Source organism: Trichosurus vulpecula, chromosome 4, assembly GCF_011100635.1.
Source record: "Trichosurus vulpecula isolate mTriVul1 chromosome 4, mTriVul1.pri, whole genome shotgun sequence".
NCBI lineage: Eukaryota > Metazoa > Chordata > Mammalia > Diprotodontia > Phalangeridae > Trichosurus > Trichosurus vulpecula.
This window is the reverse complement of record NC_050576.1, coordinates 223,302,209-223,322,473: the sequence shown is the minus strand read 5'-3', so window position 1 is coordinate 223,322,473 and position 20,265 is coordinate 223,302,209. Positions and strand designations below refer to the sequence as shown.

At 36.7% G+C, this 20,265-nt stretch overlaps 1 protein-coding gene across 1 annotated transcript in view; it reads left to right on the top strand.

Moving 5' to 3' along the window:
* The window catches only part of SEC14L1 (SEC14 like lipid binding 1), a 94,367-nt gene that overhangs the window by 60,008 nt on the left and 14,094 nt on the right, over window positions 1-20,265 (top strand). Inside the window, exons 5-12 of the mRNA XM_036754122.1 lie at window positions 256-384; window positions 1,778-2,006; window positions 4,643-4,752; window positions 8,112-8,301; window positions 9,812-9,900; window positions 11,780-11,850; window positions 17,816-17,987; window positions 19,134-19,268. Coding sequence (XP_036610017.1) covers window positions 256-384; window positions 1,778-2,006; window positions 4,643-4,752; window positions 8,112-8,301; window positions 9,812-9,900; window positions 11,780-11,850; window positions 17,816-17,987; window positions 19,134-19,268 — 1,125 coding nt within the window. The remainder of the gene's footprint in view (window positions 1-255; window positions 385-1,777; window positions 2,007-4,642; window positions 4,753-8,111; window positions 8,302-9,811; window positions 9,901-11,779; window positions 11,851-17,815; window positions 17,988-19,133; window positions 19,269-20,265) is intronic.

The following is a 20,265-nucleotide window of genomic DNA, read 5'->3' as shown; positions in this document are numbered from 1 at the left end:
ACTTCTATTTCTAACTTAAATGCAAAATAATCTTCGGGATATTTTTTTAATTTAGAAATTTAAAAAAAGTTTATTTGGACCTTTTATGATTTTGAACCAGGTTTTATAATTTTTCTATGTAATTTTAAGAGGAATAATAGGAATTCTAGTTAAACGTACTTCATGTTTTCATTATGGGTTATTTATAGTTTGAATAGCCTATATGATATCACTGGCCAAAGTAGTTCATTTGAATGCTTTCTCCCTTGCTTTCAGGTTCACCCTGACAACGAAGACTGGACCTGCTTTGAACAGTCTGCAAGTCTGGATATTAAATCTTTCTTTGGTTTTGAAAGCACTGTGGAAAAGATTGCAATGAAACAGTATACCAGCAACATTAAAAAAGTAAGTCTTGGCATGGGATTTTACAGGGAAAAAAAGGCCGTCTCTCTGAGGTGGTCTCAGTTGGCATTCTCACCTGAGGGTGGGCTAGATTAGGAACCTCAAAATTTCCTGATGAGCTACTTAATGGAACTCAGAAGACTTAAGATCATGTAAAGGCAAGCAGCAGATGTTGGTGCTAAAAGTATAACTAGGTAATGGACATAGGCAGCCCATTTTATTTTCTGTCCTATTAAAATCCTCCAGTAGTGCTGGGAAAGAAGCATGACATTTATAGCCTACTTGGAGACTGACCAGATTCATTTGTAAGATCTCAACCAGTATGTCAGGAATAGTTTTACAAGATCTGCCTCAGATCACTGAAGTATAATCTTATCTTCTCTAGAAGGCTCTGTCTGCTAAAATTTTACATATAACAATATAAAAGTTAAGGAATTTTGTTTTTATGGTGTTGTCTGTCAATGGGAAATTATTGAATGGTTAATAGGCTTATTTATTTCTTGTTTACTTCATTGTGGGTGGGTTTGTTACACCAAGTCAAGGCAGCAAGCAATGTTTGTAATTGATTTTGTAGGAAAATCCTGCTGACTTGGGCTAGACTTAGTCCTTAGAGGCAACAATATAGTGGAAACCTTCTAGGATCATAGATAATAGATAGGGACTTGGAAGGGACTTTGGGAGGTCTTCCCTTCTATCTCCTTCATTTTGCAGATGAAGAAACTGAGGCCCAGAAGTTAAATGACTTGTCCAAGATTACACATGTATTATGCAGCTGAGCTGAGAATCAAACCTAGCTACTCTGACTTTAAATTCAGTATTCTTTCCTTTACACTATGAGTCCCAATGTGTTAAGACTTGGGTTGAAGAGAGTCTTCGATTTGAATTATGCCTCTTAATATTTACTAGCTAAACCATCATGGGCAAGCCACTTAAGCTCTTTGTACCCCGTTTTCCTAATACATGAAATTTGGGCTTTGGACTAGATAATGTTCAAGGTTCCTTTCACCCCTCAACCTACATTTCTGAGATCTTTTTACTATATCATACTATCTCTAGATACCAAGTATAACCTGAGTGGATAGCATTTTCCTGCCTAGTAGCACACTTACCTCACAGGCCTGCCTGAATATTAAATGAAATAATAATATATGTAAAGCACATAATCAACTTAAAGTGCTATGCAGATAAGTTATCATTGTTACCTGGAATACACAGGCCTTTTCCAGAAAGAGGGAATTAAAAATAAAGATAAGATACTTAAGATGACTTAAGATACTGTTCCTCCATTTTGATTTGTGGTATTCATTTTTAATGACATGTTTTAAAAAACCTTTGAGGAATGGATGATTTATATATTATAAATTCCCTTGTCATAAAATGGGACTTTCTTTTAAAGGGAAAAGAAATCATTGAATACTACCTGCATCAGTTAGAGGAAGAGGGCATCACATTTGTGCCCCGCTGGACTCCTCCAGTCTCATGCTCCTCAAAGAAGACTTCATCTTGCAGTAAACAATCAGTGTCAGCTGCTATTAGTATACCCTCTACACCACCAAAGGAAGGATTGAATAATGAAATTCTTAATTCCAACAGCTCATCTGAGCTTGTGGTTGGGACACCTGATGGTAAGGTGTTTTATTCCTAATATAGTTCTTATTTTATTTTGAGAATTGAAGAGTTAGAAGTCACTTAAAGGGCAATGGAGAGGAGTATTATGGGGATGAGTAGGAGTGCAACTCATTACCAACAAAGAATTATAAAGGAGCAGCATTGCACAGGCTGTTACCAGAGAGCTATGTTACCTGAAAAGGAAGTAGTGTAGTTAGCTATGAGGGAGCTAACTGACATACAGATGATGTGCTTCATTGGTATTCATGCACCGTCAAGGGGAAAGCTGGCCCCCATAGAGGACCTAAGGAAAGATAGAGGTAATTGTTGCATACAATGAGGTTTTTCACAATTGGAAGGAATATGTACATCCAAGTGGAGTTCTATGTTACATATTTGTTAGGGAAAAAAAAAAGCTAGTCAAAAACTGGCACTTAGAGGATAATTCCATTAGAAGTGGTAAAGTTACCTTATCTATTGCAATTTCTTTGGGAAATTTGACTGTTACTTGATTGCATGATGAACTTTGGAGTAGTCCATGTCCCCTAGTATAGTGAAGCAAAATTCTGAGTGACTAGTTGTAACAACAGTGCTGCTTGCAGCTGCCGTAGGGGTGTAAGACCCAACAAGAGCTGCCAGCACAGGTTCTTTGATCTGCTTTTCTAAGGAAATCAACCTTAAGTGGTTAACAATCTCACTTTAAATTAAACATACATGTATCACTCACTTAGTTCAGTGGGAAAAGATCAGCCCCCTGAACTTCAGGGCAAATACAAACCGAAATTACAAACAGAGACAATATAAACAGAGCAAATAACACAATTCAACAGACAGTCTTTGTCTGATCAAGACGTCACATACATAGTTACCAAAAAGAGAAGCACCAATATCTGGGTTTTCTTCAAAGTAAGGGGGTGGGGGTGGATTTTAGCAATGCGGCCCAGAGTGTCCACACTAACACTCTTCCAGTGAGTGAGAGCCCCAAACAAAATGCTAACCTCTGAGTTCATATACCCTGTTCAGGGCCTGAAGGCTTCATACCTAATCAGTAAAAGGGTGTGGGCCTGGGTCTTAGCACCTAGCAAGATTTAATCAAAGGCACTTGATTACTTTAGCATTCTAAAAGAGGAAAACAGTTAAAAAAAAGTCCCGCTTTAATATTACACTGGTTAATTTTATTACTTTTTTCCTAGAGTAGAGCATGCAGATAGTATGATGTAGTGGGAAGGATGCTTGATTTGGAGTCAGAGGACCCGAGTTCAAATCCTGGTTCTGTCTCTTACTCTCTGTGTAATCTGGGAAAGTCATTTAACCTCTGTTTGCTTGTCTCTAAGGTTTCTTATCTATGATCTTATGGTGTTACATCACCTTCATTTCGCAATATATCCCTTTATGTGGTGACCTATCCCTTTTTAACAAAGACTGTCAAAGTGAGGGAAAAACTTTTGAGCAAAATTAACCACCTTATCAACTGACACTAAATGCAATGCTTCATACCTGTACTTTTCTCCCACCTTACCTATAAAAAAGGGAGATTTATTCCCATCTTTCTTCTTTAAGGCCAAGCTTAGTCTTTAAGATTACCCAATATTTGAATTTACTTTTTTTGTTGTTCTTGGTATTTACTTGTTGTAGCCATTATAGATGTTCTCATAATTCTGTTTATTTCATGTTATATTAGTTATGTAAGTGTTCCCACAGTTCTCCATATTCCTATTTATTGTTTCTAATGGCACAGTAATATTACATTACATTCATATACCATAGGTTGTTTAGCCATTCCTCAATTGATGGGCATCTGCTTTATTTACAGTTTTTTGGACTCCTTGTGGTATATGCCTAACAGTGGGTAACTCAGGATTAAAGGGTACGGACATCAGACACACTTTCTTAGCACAGTTCCAGTTTGTTTTACAGAGTGGCTGGACCATTTCACAGCTCTACCAATGGCCTGTTAAAGTGTTTTCCTCTCCACAATCCCTCTATCATTGGCTTTTCTACATCTTGTTATCGTTGCCATTTTGTTAGGTAAAATGATATAGCTCTTTAAGATTTGAAAGTACTTTACGTACATTATCTCATTTGAGCCTTAAAACAACCCCGTGAAGCAATTACTGTAGATATTATCCCCATTTTATAAACAAGGAAACTGGGGCTTTTAAAAATTTAACTTGTCAGCTAGTACACATCAGAAGTAGAATTTGAACCTGGGTCTTGCTGAATTCAAATTGATTGCCCAACTTACTGTGCCACATAATTATATCCCCTTTTCTAACATGAATACCATCTAGCTGAAAATTTTCTTTCCCTCAAGTTTTTCTAGAGCTTTTTTGTCTCCTTGGTCTCTATCTTTTGCTACCTTATGCCATGTGTATTTGATATATATTATCTTCTTCCCTTGTTCTGTTTCCTCAAGTAGAATATAAGTTCCTGGAGGGCAAAGACTTAATCTTAGTATTCCTCAGTGATTGCCACCTAATAGATATTTAACAAATGTTTGTAGAGTTGTATAAACAGTATTGAATAGCAAAAGATTGGTAAAAGTTTTGTAGCTACTGCTTTATAGAAAGACCAAAATTAAATTTTTTCTTGTCCAAAAGTATTTGGAGTCTTTCATCCAAATTAATAAAGTTGTATAAATTATTTGTTTCAGATAAATTAGATGCAGACTACATCAAGAGGTATCTTGGTGATTTGACTCCATTACAGGAAAGCTGCCTGATCAGGCTCCGACAGTGGCTCCAGGAAACCCATAAGGGCAAAGTAAGGAATGAGTAATAAAGTTGAAATTCCCAGTGTCTTAAAACAAACCTAAGAAGAAAAATATAACAATTTAATCCAAGGAACTAGTAATTAATCCTACTCTTAGCTTTCTATCCATTTAAGGAACACATATTGCCAACTGCCAATCCTTAAATCTAAAAGTGATTAGATCAGTATTTATTTCATGTAGTGCTGAAATGCTTTGCATGCAGTGACGTTTTCCTGTATGTAATTTGTCATGTTTCTCATGTAAAACCTATTACAGAAAATTTCCATTACATAAAAACAGATCCAACCACTAAGTTAAAATAATAACCCTATTCAATGGTTTACAGCTTTTTAAATAATTAATAGTTTTTGAGCTTTAGGCTTCTTTGAGAACTTTCATCATGTGTTTTTTAGCATAAAAAATAAAGCATCTTTAATGTTTTAGAAATCGTGCAGTTAAAATTTAGTAGTATCTTTGACTCTACTACTGCTTTTACTCAATCCTCTACTTAATACCTATGTGGTCAATTTTAAAAGGCTGCGAATTGTCCTTCAAGGTTTCTTACAGTTCCATTCCTCCTCTTTTAAAGATTTGGACCTCTACAATGACTCATATATTTATGGAAAATGGGAGGAGCTCAGCTTTGTTTGGTATAACTACCAAGAGAAGATAGACATTCCATGAAATTGGTCTACTGTTCAATCACATCCCATACCAGAGATCAGATATCTGGACTGTGTTGTCATTTGTCTTATAAACTTGGTGCTACTTACCTATCATTGACATTGAATAATTTGGAGGATTTTAACAGTGATATGGAGTTAACATGTTCATCCTATCAGCAGTGATATACATTTCAATAAGATGATTAACCAGGAGTAGAAGTACAGTAAGGGGCCAGGAGAGCAAAGCAAACTAGTTTATGTGAAAATCACCCCACAGACTTTAACATGTTTTCCAGCTATAAAAACTAGCAACAGGATGTATTACCAAAAAATGCCAGTGAAGGTTTCTATGGGATAGGTATTATTTATCTGGCCATGAAACGCTTGCTATTTTAGAAGCTATTCAAAGCTATGTTGTTTCAACAATCCGGCTAGCAGCTGCTGTGGGGGTGTAAAATCCACCAACAGCCAGCACCCAGAAAGCTGCCAGCAAGCTGCAAAAGCACGGGTTCTTTTGATCTGCTTTAATAAGGAAAGCAAGGTTAAATGGGTTGACAAGCTTACTTTAATTCAGCATACAAATATCATTCACTTAATTCAGGGGAAAAAGCCAGCACCCTGAACTTCAGAGCAAATTACAAACATCAACAGACAGACCAAATACAGATTCATAGTTATCAACATCTAGGTTCAGCCCGGGAGCTCGGAACAAGGGCTGGCCCAGAGTCACATGCGCCACCACTGCTGTGGATAAGAGCTCCAAAGAAGAGGAAACCAACCCCTGGTTTTATATCTTTTTCAGGGTCAGGGTGAGTCATACATGTGACTCACCCACGTGACCTAAAATAAATAAAATATTATAAAAAATAAAATAAAATAAAACATATCATTCACAACAAAGCAAAACATATCATTCAGTGACATTCCCAAATATTTGTTTACAATACAAACATGACCCACCCCTAGGTCCCAGCAAGATAATCTCTTCAATCAGTCATTCCCAAAATACTTGTTTACAATTCAAATGTCCACCCCTAGGTCAAAGCAAGTTAATCTCTTTAGCTCATAAAGTACTTCTTGAGCATCACCCTGCCATTGCAGACTTTTTCCCAGTACCCTGAGGCATGGGCATGCTTTAGTTAGTAAAGTCCTAAAGCAAACAAGCAAACAAATAGAGTTCTCTTGGGGATGTCTCCTCCCCAAACTGCCATTGCAGGCTTCCACTTGGCATCCAAAGTCCCAATTTCAAATAAAGAGTCCAAACAAAGTTCTTTTTGGGTCCGTTCTCCCCATTATGTTCCAGTCCCATGTTCCAAGTCCTGAGGGTCCGCTAGGCAATAAAGCCAACAGAGTGGGGTCCCTGGGGGGTCCAAGGCACTTCCCCAACCCCAACAAAAACAAATCCATGCCTCCCTCCTGGATCCCAAGCAGCCCAAGCTGAACGGACCAAAAAGGCAGACTTAGTGCCTTGCTGCAAAGTTTCCATCCTGCCCCAGGGCTGGACTCCAAGCTCCTGGGTTCCAACTCCAGCTGGCCTCACCTGGCTTCTTCTGGAATCCCGATGTAGGTGGTTCCCCATCTTTGTGCTCACCTCACCAAAGTCAGTTGGAAGGCAGCTCACTGCTCTCACCTTTCAAACGTTCTCACGCAGGCAGTCTTCTGCTCTGTCCGGGTTTTAGTTTTAGTTTCCTGCGTAACTGGATCACAATATATAATGGGTCAATATATGTTCTAGGATACATGGCTGATTAGATTATGTATCCTATAACAAGGGGTGGAGTATGTTGGTAAGCAAAGTGGGCTCTTAGCACTTAGTTGAACAAGTGCCCTTGAAGAGTTTGGCTTGAGTCTTACTAAGTGCTAAGCCCCAAGCTCTAACCCCTATTAGGTGTAAAACCTATGTGGGTGTGGATTGGCAACTAAGGTGGGGCCCTAGGTGGGGCTAACTCAGGGGAGGGCCTACTTTTACACATGAGTTTTGAGTGATACATTTGGGACATCAGAGGCTCTTAGATCATGTGGGTTTAAGTCGCCTCTTTGTGATGATTTTAGGTCACGTGGGTGAGTCACATGTGTGACTCACCCCTGACGCTGAAAAAGATATAAACCAGGGGTTGGCTTTCTCTTCTTTGGAGCTCCTACCCACAGCAGTGGTGGCGCATGTGACTCTGGGCCAGCCTTTGTTCCGAGCTCCCGGGCTGAACCTAAATGTTGGTAACTATGAATATGTATTTGGTCTGTCTGTTGATGTTTGTAATTTGTTTGTATTTTGTTCTGAAGTTCAGGGTGCTGTCTTTTTCCCCTGAACTAAGTGGATGCTGTCTGTATGCTGAATTAAAATAAGCTTGTCAACCCCTTAACGTTGCTTTCCTTACTAAAGCAGATCAAAAGAACCTGTGTTTTTGCGGCGTGCTCGTTGTTGGGGTTGTGTTGGTCTTTCACCCCCACAACAGCTGCTAGCTGGATTGTGGAAACATATGTCTTATGCTCTGCTAAACCAAAATGAAGTAATAAAAAGAATCATCCAATAATAATAATTCTTATTTTCTTAAGTGATGTAAGGGAGCTCATTTTTCCTAATGATAGTTCTACACTGGTGCAACCCTTGGAAATTAGGTGTAAGTAAGAGGGAGGAATGGCTCTAAAGTCTGATTCTCTTGGCATATATTTTTTAACTTTGACTAGAAAATTCTTTTTCTTTGTAGATCCCCAAAGATGAGCATATATTGCGTTTCCTCCGTGCTCGTGACTTCAATATTGACAAAGCTAGAGAAATCATGTGTCAGTCATTAACCTGGCGAAAGCAGCACCAAGTGGACTACATTCTTGATACATGGAACCCTCCCCAAGTACTTCAAGATTACTATGCAGGAGGCTGGCATCACCATGACAAAGGTATGGGCTATATGGTATTCTTATTACAGAATTTAAATCTTAATTAAATCTTAACTACATCCACATTACATCCATTGTTATATCCCTTCATAAATTCAATGAAGGACTGGCCTTCTGTAGAGCAAGTGACACGTTTGATGTGTATGTTGGTAGTATCTGACTTTGAATATTCAACAATTTGATCCATTTTGCAAAACACGTATTTCTTTCCTGTTTCCCCAAAACTAGTACATACCAATATATGATACTCTTTTCCTAAGATTATAGTTTAAAGAAATGAAATTACTAGGACATAAAACTATATCTACACTGATCGAGTTCCACTGATTTAGTTTGTTTTCAGGCAAATAATTTTATTTCTGTTGTCAATTTCCTTCTCAGTTAAATGGGGGTTATTTTGTATAGTTTAATGAAACTGCATCATTACAGTTCTCAACCCAGCTTTTAATCCTGCATAATTCTTGTCCAGTTCTTTCCATGACTCTTCCTTGGAAGATCCATTCAGTCTTCTGGAGACCTTCAAACTTTAGTTCTTTAATTATTTCTTTCTTTCTTTCTTTTTAACTCAGTGATATCTCCAGTGAAATCAATAGAACAACAGTAAATGAATTGAGAGAAAAAGGAAAAAGGAAAAGACTCAGCTTTTTACCTATACTTCACTTTTCACAGTTCTTACTTGCACCCTATCCTAGAAGAAAAATTACATGTCATAGGGTCAATGCTAAAATGTAATACTTCATTTAGGAAGGTTATAACCCAATATCACAATGCTTTAAGAACTTAAGTCTACAAAGATAAAGTCTCAAAGAGGGGAAGTCACGGGAAAGTTAGCAACATTGCTTCTGTAAGAGCTTTATTCCTGCCACAAAAATAATAAAACTGACTTTCATTAGAGATATTTTAGTCTTTTTTCATTTTAACAAACTAGGAAGTAGAAGCCTAGAGAGGTCCCAGATCACTGAGTGAGTTAATATTAAGAGCATGGGACTAGAATGCAAAGCATCTCATTCCTATTCCAGGGCACTTATCACTCATTCAAGTAGTGCTGAAATGTTTTGGGACAAAACATGCTATGATGTTTTCCTGTGTATAATTTGCCATGTTTGTCGTGTAAAACCTATTACAGAAAATTTCCATAGTATAAAAATGATCTAACCTCCAAGTTGCAACAATAATAGCCCTTTTCAGCAGTTCACAGCTTTTTAAATAAATAATAGTTTTTGAATCCTAACTTAGGTCTCTTTGAGAACTTTCATCAAGGGCTTTTTAATATTAAAAATAAAGAAACTTCAATGATATAGAAATAATGAAGTTAAAATTTAGTATTTGCTACTACTAAATCCTAAACTTAGTACTTTATAGAATCATGTGGCCAATTCAGAAATATCTTGTTATAACAAATACTCCATAGAAAATGACTGCTGCTCTCAGTAGTGGGAAATAATTTACAACTTAACTAGGATGTGGGAGACAAAGTTCTTTGACTCACTTCCCAGTCTCTTTTTCTCAGATGGTCGTCCACTCTATGTGCTTAGACTGGGACAGATGGATACCAAAGGTTTAGTTAGAGCACTTGGAGAAGAGGCTTTGCTGAGATACGTAAGTATGTGTGTATGTGCATAATTTAGCATTTTATTACCACGTTAATGTTACCAGAATGTTGTAAATACTGTCCTTTCACTAAAATAGCCTGTTTTCACAACCTGAATATACTTTTGGACTGAACTTTTTAGAGAGTATAGGTCAATCAACCAATCAACAAGCATTTAAGAAGTGTCTGCCATGTGGTAGGCCCTGCTCTAGGCACTAGAAATACAGATAAAAGTGAAACAGCTCCTGCCTTCAAGGAGCTCACATTCTGTCAGGGATGACAACATGTACATATATAGGTAAATAAAAGATAGATACAAAGTAGATACAAGGTGATTTGAGAGAGAGGTAGAGGAAGACTAGCAGCTAGAAGAGCAAGAAAAGCTTTGGAAGGTGGTGCTTAAGTACCTTGAGTGCTTAAGGTACTTGGGTTGTAACAGGTGGAAGTGAGGAGAGAGGGAATACATTTCTGGAATGGAAGACAGCCAGTGCCAAGGTATAGAAATAGGAGATGGAATGCCATGTATGAAAAACAGTAAGACCACCAATTTGGATCATAGGGAACATGAAGAAGAGTGAGGTATAATAAGGCTAGAAATTTAAATGTCAGAGTATGTATTTAATTCAAGAAGTAATAAGGGAATGATATGGTCAGACCTGAGTTTTAGGAATATCATGCTAATGGCTCTGTGGAAAAAAGATTAGAATGAGGAGAAGCTTGAGTTAGAGTGTTCATTAAATATACTATTGCAGTAATCCAAGAGACAGGTACTGACAGCCCAAACCAGGGTGATGGCTATGTGGGCAGAGAGAAGGGGACAGATGGGAGAGATTTTTGGATGGAGAAATGACAAAATTTGGCACCCAGTTAGATATTAAGGGTAAGTAGTTGAGAATTCCACCGAGTTCGCAAACCTGCGTGACTGGAACAAGAGGAGGTTTATAGGGGCAAATAATGAGTTCTGTTTTGGATAGATTGAATTGAGGTGCCTGCAGAACATTCAGTTTAGTAGGTAGCTGGCGATGTGGAGCTGCAGCTGAGGAGAGACATTAGGGCTAGATAGGGTAGTCCTCTGAATAGAGATTAACTAAAACTATGGATGCTGATAAAACTCCCAGATGGTATAGACAGAGAAGAGGTGGGCCTCAGACAGAACCTTGACGTACCCACAGTTAGGAGTTGTGATACGGATGATGTTCTAGTAAAAGGGAATGCAGGGTCAGCTCTTTCACCAAGAGAAAACAGTGTCACAACTCCAGATACAAGTTATCAGGGATGATAGAAATATCTAAATTGTACACTTTAAAAAGGTAAAGTACTTATGTGTCTAGGCTAAGGTATCTCCTGGTGCCAAAATGCCCACACATTTAAAGGTATAAAAGATACATTACCTACTTCATTTTGGATGGCTAACAATATGTAAAATAGAGGATATGTCTAAATTTCCATGTAAACAAAATGTCCTCATTTTTGTATCCAGAGATGCTATTTTTGACATTCTTGTGCCCTTTGCATATCAGTGGCAAAAAGTACTATATTTAGAGGAAAAGGACCTGAGTTGGAATCCTGTCTCTGCCACTTCTTTCTGCCTTTTTGACCTTGGGTGAATTTCTTAGGACTCAGTTTCCTCATCTGTGAAATGAGAGGTTGTATTAGAAAACTTCCAAAGGACCCTTTTAACTCTTAAGTGTATTCTCTATTGACCCATAAAAGTATCTAAATCTGTGACTTTAAATGCAAATGTCCGTGAACATTATTATTTTTATAACAAATAGCATCATTCTTAGAGGACATTAATTTCGTCCTTTCAACGTAATTCTGTAGTTATTCCTCCTTATGCCTAACAAAGGTAAAATGTTTTTGTGGGTGTCCTATATTCATGCACAGGTTCTCTCAATAAATGAAGAAGGATTAAGAAGATGTGAAGAAAATACAAAAGTGTTTGGCCGACCTATCAGGTAAACATGGGATTTTGTAATTGTGTTCAGCTCAGTAAGACTATCTATTAAATAGTTTAAGGTGAGTTGTTCAAAGCAGTGCCTGAAGTCTCTAGAAAAGAATAGTTTTGAGTTCTAAAAGTTGAAAAGTAGATGAAAATAAGACTTTTCCAAACTTGTGGGCATTATCATAGCGTAGGCGTAGAGGAATGTAAATCTATTTTAAGGGAGTACAAAGCAGAGGTGGAAATTATTGCATGTATTTTAGTATAATTCATGCATAATGTGTCTATTTTAATTAAAATAAAGTTCACAAAGTGAAGCTAGAATGACAGATTCCTTCAAAATCAAAATTAACGCAATACTGGGATAGGTGCAAAGTCAAATATAAGTAAGTGTGTGTTGAATTTAACTTTAGCATGATCTACCAGCATTGCTATCAGGTAGTATAACACAGATGAATTATGACATTGTGCTGCTTGATATATACTTTGAATGTGAAGCTTATAAACTCACTTAAGCAATCTTTGTGTGAAGTTAAAAGTACCATAATATCTTTATATTTTTCATTGTCATTCGCTTTAGTTAGTACAGTAAAGCAAACTGGATAAATATATAATTGGTTTAAATAAGTAGCAGGAATGCAGAATCACAAAATAAAATGTCCAAATGATGATCTGTTACTATAGTTATAATTAAGATTCACAAGTATTATTGCTGACAAAGAGGAAAGACCTCTGTTTTTGCTTTGTGCAAAAAACTTGGCTGAAGGTAGCATGAAACCTAATTTGATAACATCTTGAAATTGTACATGCAGAATATATTGGCAATACAAAAGGATTTTTTTTTTTTCAGAAAAAAAATAGTTGCTTTTAATGAGTATAAGCAAAAACAAACTTTTGGCAAAAGGATTGCTAGTACTGTGTAAGTCTGTTTATAGAATTGCCTAGATATAAAAAGCTTTGATTGGAGAAACAGTGCTGCATGTAACTGTTGATATGGTTTAAATGGTGCTTAATGAAACATACAAAATATCTTTGAATGGTTCTACTTGTAGATAATATAGTGGGAAGAAATGAATAAATGAAAAAAAGCATTTATTAAAGGTTTACTGTGTGGAAAATACTGGGCTAAGCACTGGGGATGCACAAAAACAAGGAAGACATCCCTTCTCTCATGTAGCTCACAGTCTGAAATGAGGAAACAACGTAACATGTAGTAGGCTTCAGCTGCAAATCAGATGGAAAGGCCTGGCGGTTCTTAGGGTGCAGTGGCAAAGTAGGTGGTATAGTGCCTCTTGCTTAATATCTTTTCCATTGATTATGTGCGTGACCCATTTTTGATGTTCAGCTTTTTGACAGTGCCAAGGACTTTGGTGTCCAGATGTTCTATTCCAGGTCTTAAGCAGCTCTGGCTGCTGAGAAGACTGGGGCTATGTCACCTGCAAGGCAGTTGTTAGGTCACATCTCCACAGATATTGCTTTCCTGGATAGAAACTTTGGGGGCTAGGCTGGAAGACTGGGATCAGTAGTCTAGAGATGCTTTTTCCCCCTGGAACTCTAAGGCTCAGAGGCCTGGATTATCTTTCCCAGTGTCTGAGGGAAAGTGATGGTAAGAGATGATGACAGTGGTTTGGATCCACCTGGCACTTGCCACCTCCTGTCTGTCCCTTAGAAAGGAAAATTGCCAGTGTGTCTGAAGAACTTTGTTGTCAATCATTGGAGAAACTAGAATCTTCCCTTTTTGTATTACAAATAGATGAAACTTAATAAATGGGTGCTCAGAATGCTCATTTTATACCATATGTACAATATGATGGTGAAGCATCTTAGGGAAGATTTGTTGTTTTGGCTTCCCTAACTAGCTTTACAGAGCAGTCATGAAAATAAAATGAGTCAGTATATGTGACAGTGTTGTAAAACTTCAAAGCCTCTTTATTGTTACAGACCTATTGATATTTTTTATATTAGAAATGAAAAGTTATAAAATCTTAAATACTTATCAATTTAAAAATAATAAACCAATTACATGTTAATGTGAATAACATTTTAAGTGGAAAAATAACTATATTTTCCAAAACAAAAAATATTTAATGGCATTATTTTTACATAGTTTTCTTAGTCTCTTTAACATCTGGCTTAATAGAAGACAGATAGATTCTCATATCTGCCTTTGCATTCTGTCTGATTTTGGTTGGAAAAAATCTGATCTCACACAGATACGTAGTTGAAAACTAGAGGTGTATTTATATGCATAGAGGCAGTAGAGGTAAATAATATCTTAAGTATAATAAATAGTATTATTATAAAAGTAGTTTTGACCTCATGGATCCCCTGAAAAGGGTCCCTGACCACCCTTGGAGACCTACTGCTTGAAATAAATCCAGGCAAAGTCTTTGAATTTATGCTATGTTCTAGACATGAATGTAGAATGATAAAATAAATACATTTGTGAAAAAAATTTAGAGATAACAGATAATTTACCAAATTAGATTTTCATGTGTTTCTCAGTCTAACCATCAACAAAATAGAAAGGAAAACTTTACTTATTAATGATTTATCTACCAAAGCAGTTCTTGTTTTATTTTTAAACTCTAGATATTTCTGAGTATCAATGAATATATAAGCCACGAACTAATTATATATTTCACACAATAATATTAGAGTTGAAAGGGACCTCCACATCCACCATCTAATCCATGCTCTAAATGAGAAGCCCTTTTGCAGCATATCTCTGGTATTTACTACTCATAATCATCATATAGTCTCTACTTGAAGACCTCCAAGGGGAAGAAGTCTTTTCCCTTTCTGAGACAGCCCCTTCTACATTTGGACAGCTCTAATTGTTAGGAAGTTTTTCCTGATGTGAAGCCTGACATCAGTTTCCACCCTTTCTCTTGGTTTTGCTCTCTGGGACCAAGAGGAACAAGTCTTGGTTGCTCTCCTCTTGATGCCCTCCATCTTTTCAAACTGGGGTTTTCAGACTTGAGCGCTTCCAGATGTGGTTTGATGTCAATAGCAGCAACAGTATAGCTAACGTTTATACAGTACTTTAAAATTTGCTGTACTCTTTTTTTAAAAAAATTATTCTTAAAACCACGTGAGGCAGGAGCTATTATTTTCCCTGCTTTGCAGATGAGGAAATTGGGGCTCAGAGGTTAATTTACTGGCTAGGGTCACAGAACTAGTGTCTGAAGCAGCATTTGAACTCTGATCTTTCATAGGCCATCATGAGTACAGAGAAACTATCATCTTTTTTCCCCCAACTCTCCTTTCTTCCTAACTTTCCTGTTCCTGTTGAGGGTATTACAATCTTGTCCACAAAATAGGGCATATCAAATGCTTTACTAAAATTTAGGTAAACTATATCTACAGCCTTCCTGATCTGCCAGTTTAGTAAACTTGTCAAGAAAGGAAACGAAGTTTAGTCTGACATGAGCTGTCCTTTATGTGACATTATATGGGCTCATTGTGATCACTGCTTCCTTTGCTAGATTATCCTATCTCTTAATGATTCATTCTAGTATTTCTCAGGAATTAAAGTTCACTGGCTCATGCTAATATTACTGTATCTCAACAAGAAAAGTTAATAAACTTGTGATGTGGTAATTGAAAGAAGCATTTGACCACCAAAATTATTTGGCATCAGGTGAATAAATAGTACTCTGGTTTATCAAGTAAGTGATATAAATTTTATTAGCACTCTTAACATTGTAATACCCAAATGGTTTCGTGCTCTAATCCATCTGGATAGGAAGAAATTTCAAAATGCAGGTCACAACCCATTCATACCTGCCCATCCTATGCAGCTCTTGTCCGCATCCTCCTATTATGTTGCCATACCAACATGTGATCTTTTTGGTCTTCTCCTGATGTTTAAAGGACACGAGTGGACCTCTCTGGCTGTCCATTTCTCAGTATTTAGTGACTCCATTACAAAGGTAGGAACGAAAGAGCTCATAGACTTGTAGCTCCACAGAAGTCTCATAATCTTTTTATGTGATTGATACTTTCTTTGAGGTAAGCATAGTAGGTGCTAGATAGGATGTAATGAACAGTGAATCACATCACCAAGAAAATCAAATTAATATCTTAAGAGATGGGAAAATACTTATTATTGATGCAATGAACACTCTTGTGTGTATTCAGACCACCAGTTAGACTAAAGTTCAGAATCAATGTTTTTAAAAAACTGTTAGAAATGAGAAAAAAAATACAGCCTATCAATTGGAACAGCTATTCTGAACTAGTTAAGCAAGTACAAAATAAGTAAAGGACAAAAGGATATTAACACCAAGTATGATAATTTCATACATAATCTTAACTGATGTGAAGCAGTTGTCATAACAAGGAAACCAAAAGAACCTAAAAAGTGACTTGATCGGCAAACAGTTGACTGACCTTGCCAAGTGAAGAGAAATGGAGAACAAAGCCACACTGGTTGAGAATTTGTAAACTCTTGTGAAGAAAGTTGATAGATGATTATGAGCAGTATTAACTTCATAAAGCAGGGGAAAGGCAATATCTGGTAAAATCACTTGTAAAGAAAGCTTGGTGAAAGGGCCAACTAACAAAGTTAACTTAAATAAAGTAATATGTTCTTTGTGTAAGACAGAGTTTTCTGCTATAGCTTCCATGAAGACAAAAACGTCCATCTGATTAGTGGTTGAAAAGAATTGCAAATAGCAATACACCATGGATACCACATTTAATAAACTTTGCCTAACAAATCCACCTCTCAGTGTTAATAATAATAGTAATATGGTTATTGCTTTAGCAGTTGAAGATACCAGCTTGTAAAGGATTTCCCAATAAATGTTTTTAAAATTGTAATAAATGATATTTGAATTCAGAAAATTATTCACAGGGATTATTTCATGAAAGTGTGAGGCAGGGACAATTATAAATAAACCAAAAGAAGAGGATTTCATATCAACTGCAAAAAAATTAGAAACTACTGTGTAATGGGGTTCTATAAATATGTATATGTATATTCACATGTATATTTACTTGTAAGAGGACTGCTGATCATGCCAGTCTGGTTGAGTTTATTTTGGCTAACTCATGATATGTAAGGGGCCATAATTGTAAGTCTGAACCTTGATCAGTTATTTTCTCTGAGTATAAAAAGTATAATAATATTTTACTCTTATTTATGGTAGTTTTTTTTTAAGGTGCATGCTGTGTTGTTCATAAGAGATTGTATTAAGGATTATAGATAGCTCTGGACAACTAGTCCTTACTAAGAACTCGATACATGCCCTATAGACGGGATTTAGTTAAATCATATACAAGAAGGTACATCTTGTTTTATTTTTTGGGTTCCCAATACATCATTTAATAAAAACAAATCGAAAACAATGGATTGATTGCATTACAATATAAGTATTTGCTTGACCCTTCCTATTGGTCTAATGAAGAGGGGAAGAGAGGATGAGAAAAGGAAAGAGTAGGTGTGTGTGCACACATGCACATTTTTAAACCTTGATTTTGGGAACTTCACAGTGAAGAAACTTCCTCTACTTAGACTGATGGCAGCTGCTCTGCAACTTGCATACTTAGTGTTTAAGGTACTGAATTGAGTGACTTATATATAATTACATAGCTATTTTTTGACAGAAGCAGGACTTGAGCTCCTTACTCCAAGGGCCAGTCTGATAAGATTGAGTATGTTGTGAAATACAAGTTTGCCTGGTAAAATCGTAGAACATGTACATAGATATTAAGAGCTTTGCAAAAAAAAAAAATACCATGCCTCCTAAATTGTAATTGTAGCATTCAGGGTTAAGTGACTTGCCCAGGGTCAGACAGCTAATAATTGTCTGAGACTGGCTGTGAACTCGGGGACTCCTAACTTCAGGACCAGTGCATTATCCACTGTGCCACCTAGCTGCCACAATAATAGATTTATAATTTATAATTATGATTAGACAGCAACTGCTAACTATTACATTTGCAGATTAAAAATTTCCTTTTAAAATTGATAGTTCGTGGACCTGTCTGGTAGATTTGGAAGGATTGAATATGAGGCATTTATGGAGACCTGGGGTGAAAGCACTACTCAGGATCATTGAAGTTGTTGAAGCCAATTACCCTGAAACATTGGGCCGCCTTCTGATACTCCGCGCTCCAAGGGTCTTCCCTGTCCTGTGGACACTGGTGAGTTTGAACACTAAGCTAGTTGCTTTATCATTTCAAAAACATTCATATATTTACAGTTATGTGGTAGTCAAATTCAGCAAAAGAAGCCAAAAAAATTTTGAAGATTTTTTAAGTCATAGAAAACTTTTATTAACAAAAATAATAAAATGCTTGGTGATGACAAGTTTTGGCAGTATATTTGGAGAGAATATTGTAGAGGGAAGGATGGGAGACCAGTTTCTTTGACTCCTTAGAAAGGCTTGCTTGGTTCATAGAGCTGTTTCCTGGAATTGAGCAGTAGCAAATAATGCTGCCTGTGCACTCAGAGGTTTACCCTTGCCCAACATGTACCTCTGGGAAGAGGACAAGTGATTTGCAGAGGAAGGAAAGTAGCTCTATACAACAAAATGGAGATCAATTAGTTCTGTCAAACCAAATAAATAGATTTCATTCTGACAGTAACAAAGAGGATAGAGTACTTGCCCTGTTGAATAGCTTTTCCTTAGATAGCTGTGTTTACAAGTTAAACTGGGACTGTGAAAAGCAGCATAATCTGCTTATTGTTCTTGATATGATTCTGCTCTCCCTAGTATTGCCCTGATATTATAGCTGGATTTGATTCAGTTGCTTTACTGCAGTCATTGATAGCAGTTTTTTCCCCTTGTCCTGTTTTCATACTTGTAGCAATGCTGTTTGAAATAGAACAGAAATGTTTTTGGATAGGCAAGTCTTGAAGGACAAGCCATATGAACTTTCTGCTTCAAAAGTGTTTCATTTCTCCTTTAGTCTAATGGTCTCCTTTCTTCTTTCTGTTTCTCTTCATCTGGCTTATCTTTTTTCTGATTTGAGGAGGCCTAGAGTCTTCTGATCTCTCCCTCATGTTGATTTCTGTGGGGAAAGATGAAGAGAGGTCTGTCAGACCGGGACTCCTCTTTAAGCAGAACCATTTGTTTCAAAAACCATTTCACCTTCTGACAACTCCCACCATTTACTTGCCTGTGATTGAAAAAAAAGCATCTAGAATAAAATAGTTGACTTTCTATATAACTTGGTACCATGCTAAAGTACTTTTCAGAAAAACTGTAAAAATCTGTTCTTAGCCTTTAAATGTAATTTTTAAAGTCTGGAGACTTGCTAGAATGTTCTCTTTTCTGTTGTTTATAGGTTAGCCCATTCATTGATGACAACACAAGAAAGAAGTTCCTTATTTATGCAGGCAATGACTACCAGGGTCCAGGGGGCTTGTTGGATTATATTGATAAGGAAATTATCCCGGATTTCCTGAGTGGAGAGTGTATGGTAAATATTTAAGCATATAGAATATTAGACTTTCCCCCCCCCAAAAATAAGGCAGCTGTTAATCTTTTATATAAGCAGTTATTGTAATTTACTGTGTTTTGTTGAAGTATCTCCTATGTAGCTTTATTTTTGCCAAATATTGAAGGTTTGCCAAATGCTAATCTCTATATTAGTGAATATGAAAGTTCATGTGATATGGAATCTTATATTGATATGGTTTTATGCATATAGAGCTGCTACTTAAATCCAAATTGTAAGTTAAATCATATTTGAAGTGTATCAAAGGAGTTTCATAGTTAAAAGAATCCTAATGAAAATCCCTTTGCAATGTAAGAATCTTTGGGAAATCAAATAATGAAATGCCAAATAGATATTAAATATAAATCTGCTTTTTCATTTAAGCTCCTTAAGAGCTCAGACTATTTCATTTTTTTGTCTCTGTTTCTCCATCACCTGATACAGTGACTGGCACATGGTAGATTAGGCGCTTAAGACATGCTTGTTTGTTGCCTGATTCATATGTTAGATTTTATTGTTCTATTACTGAAAATTGTTGTTGAGTTATTTTCAGTTATATCCAGCTCTTCATGATCTTATTTGGGGTTTTCTTGGCAAGCTGTTGGAGTGGTTTGCCATTTCCTTCTCTCCCTCATTTTACTGATGAGGAAACTGAGGCAAACAGGGTTAAGTGACTTGCCCAGGATCTCACAGTTATTAAGTGTCTGAGGCCAGATTTGAATTAGGGAAGATGACTCTTCCTGACTTTAAGCCCTGCACTCTATCCACTGTACCACCTTGCTGTCCCATTGAAATTGAGCCAGCAATAAAAAGGTGGTATACTTTGGGTATGGAATGATGGATGTATTGTGTGTCCCCTGTGTTGGTTTGACTTACTGGTTGTGGGTTTTAGGGGAATATGGTTATAAATTTGGTCATTTGGAAGAGATGCTATTGGGAAGTGACTTGTTTTTAGGCACAGTAATACTTTTTTACATCT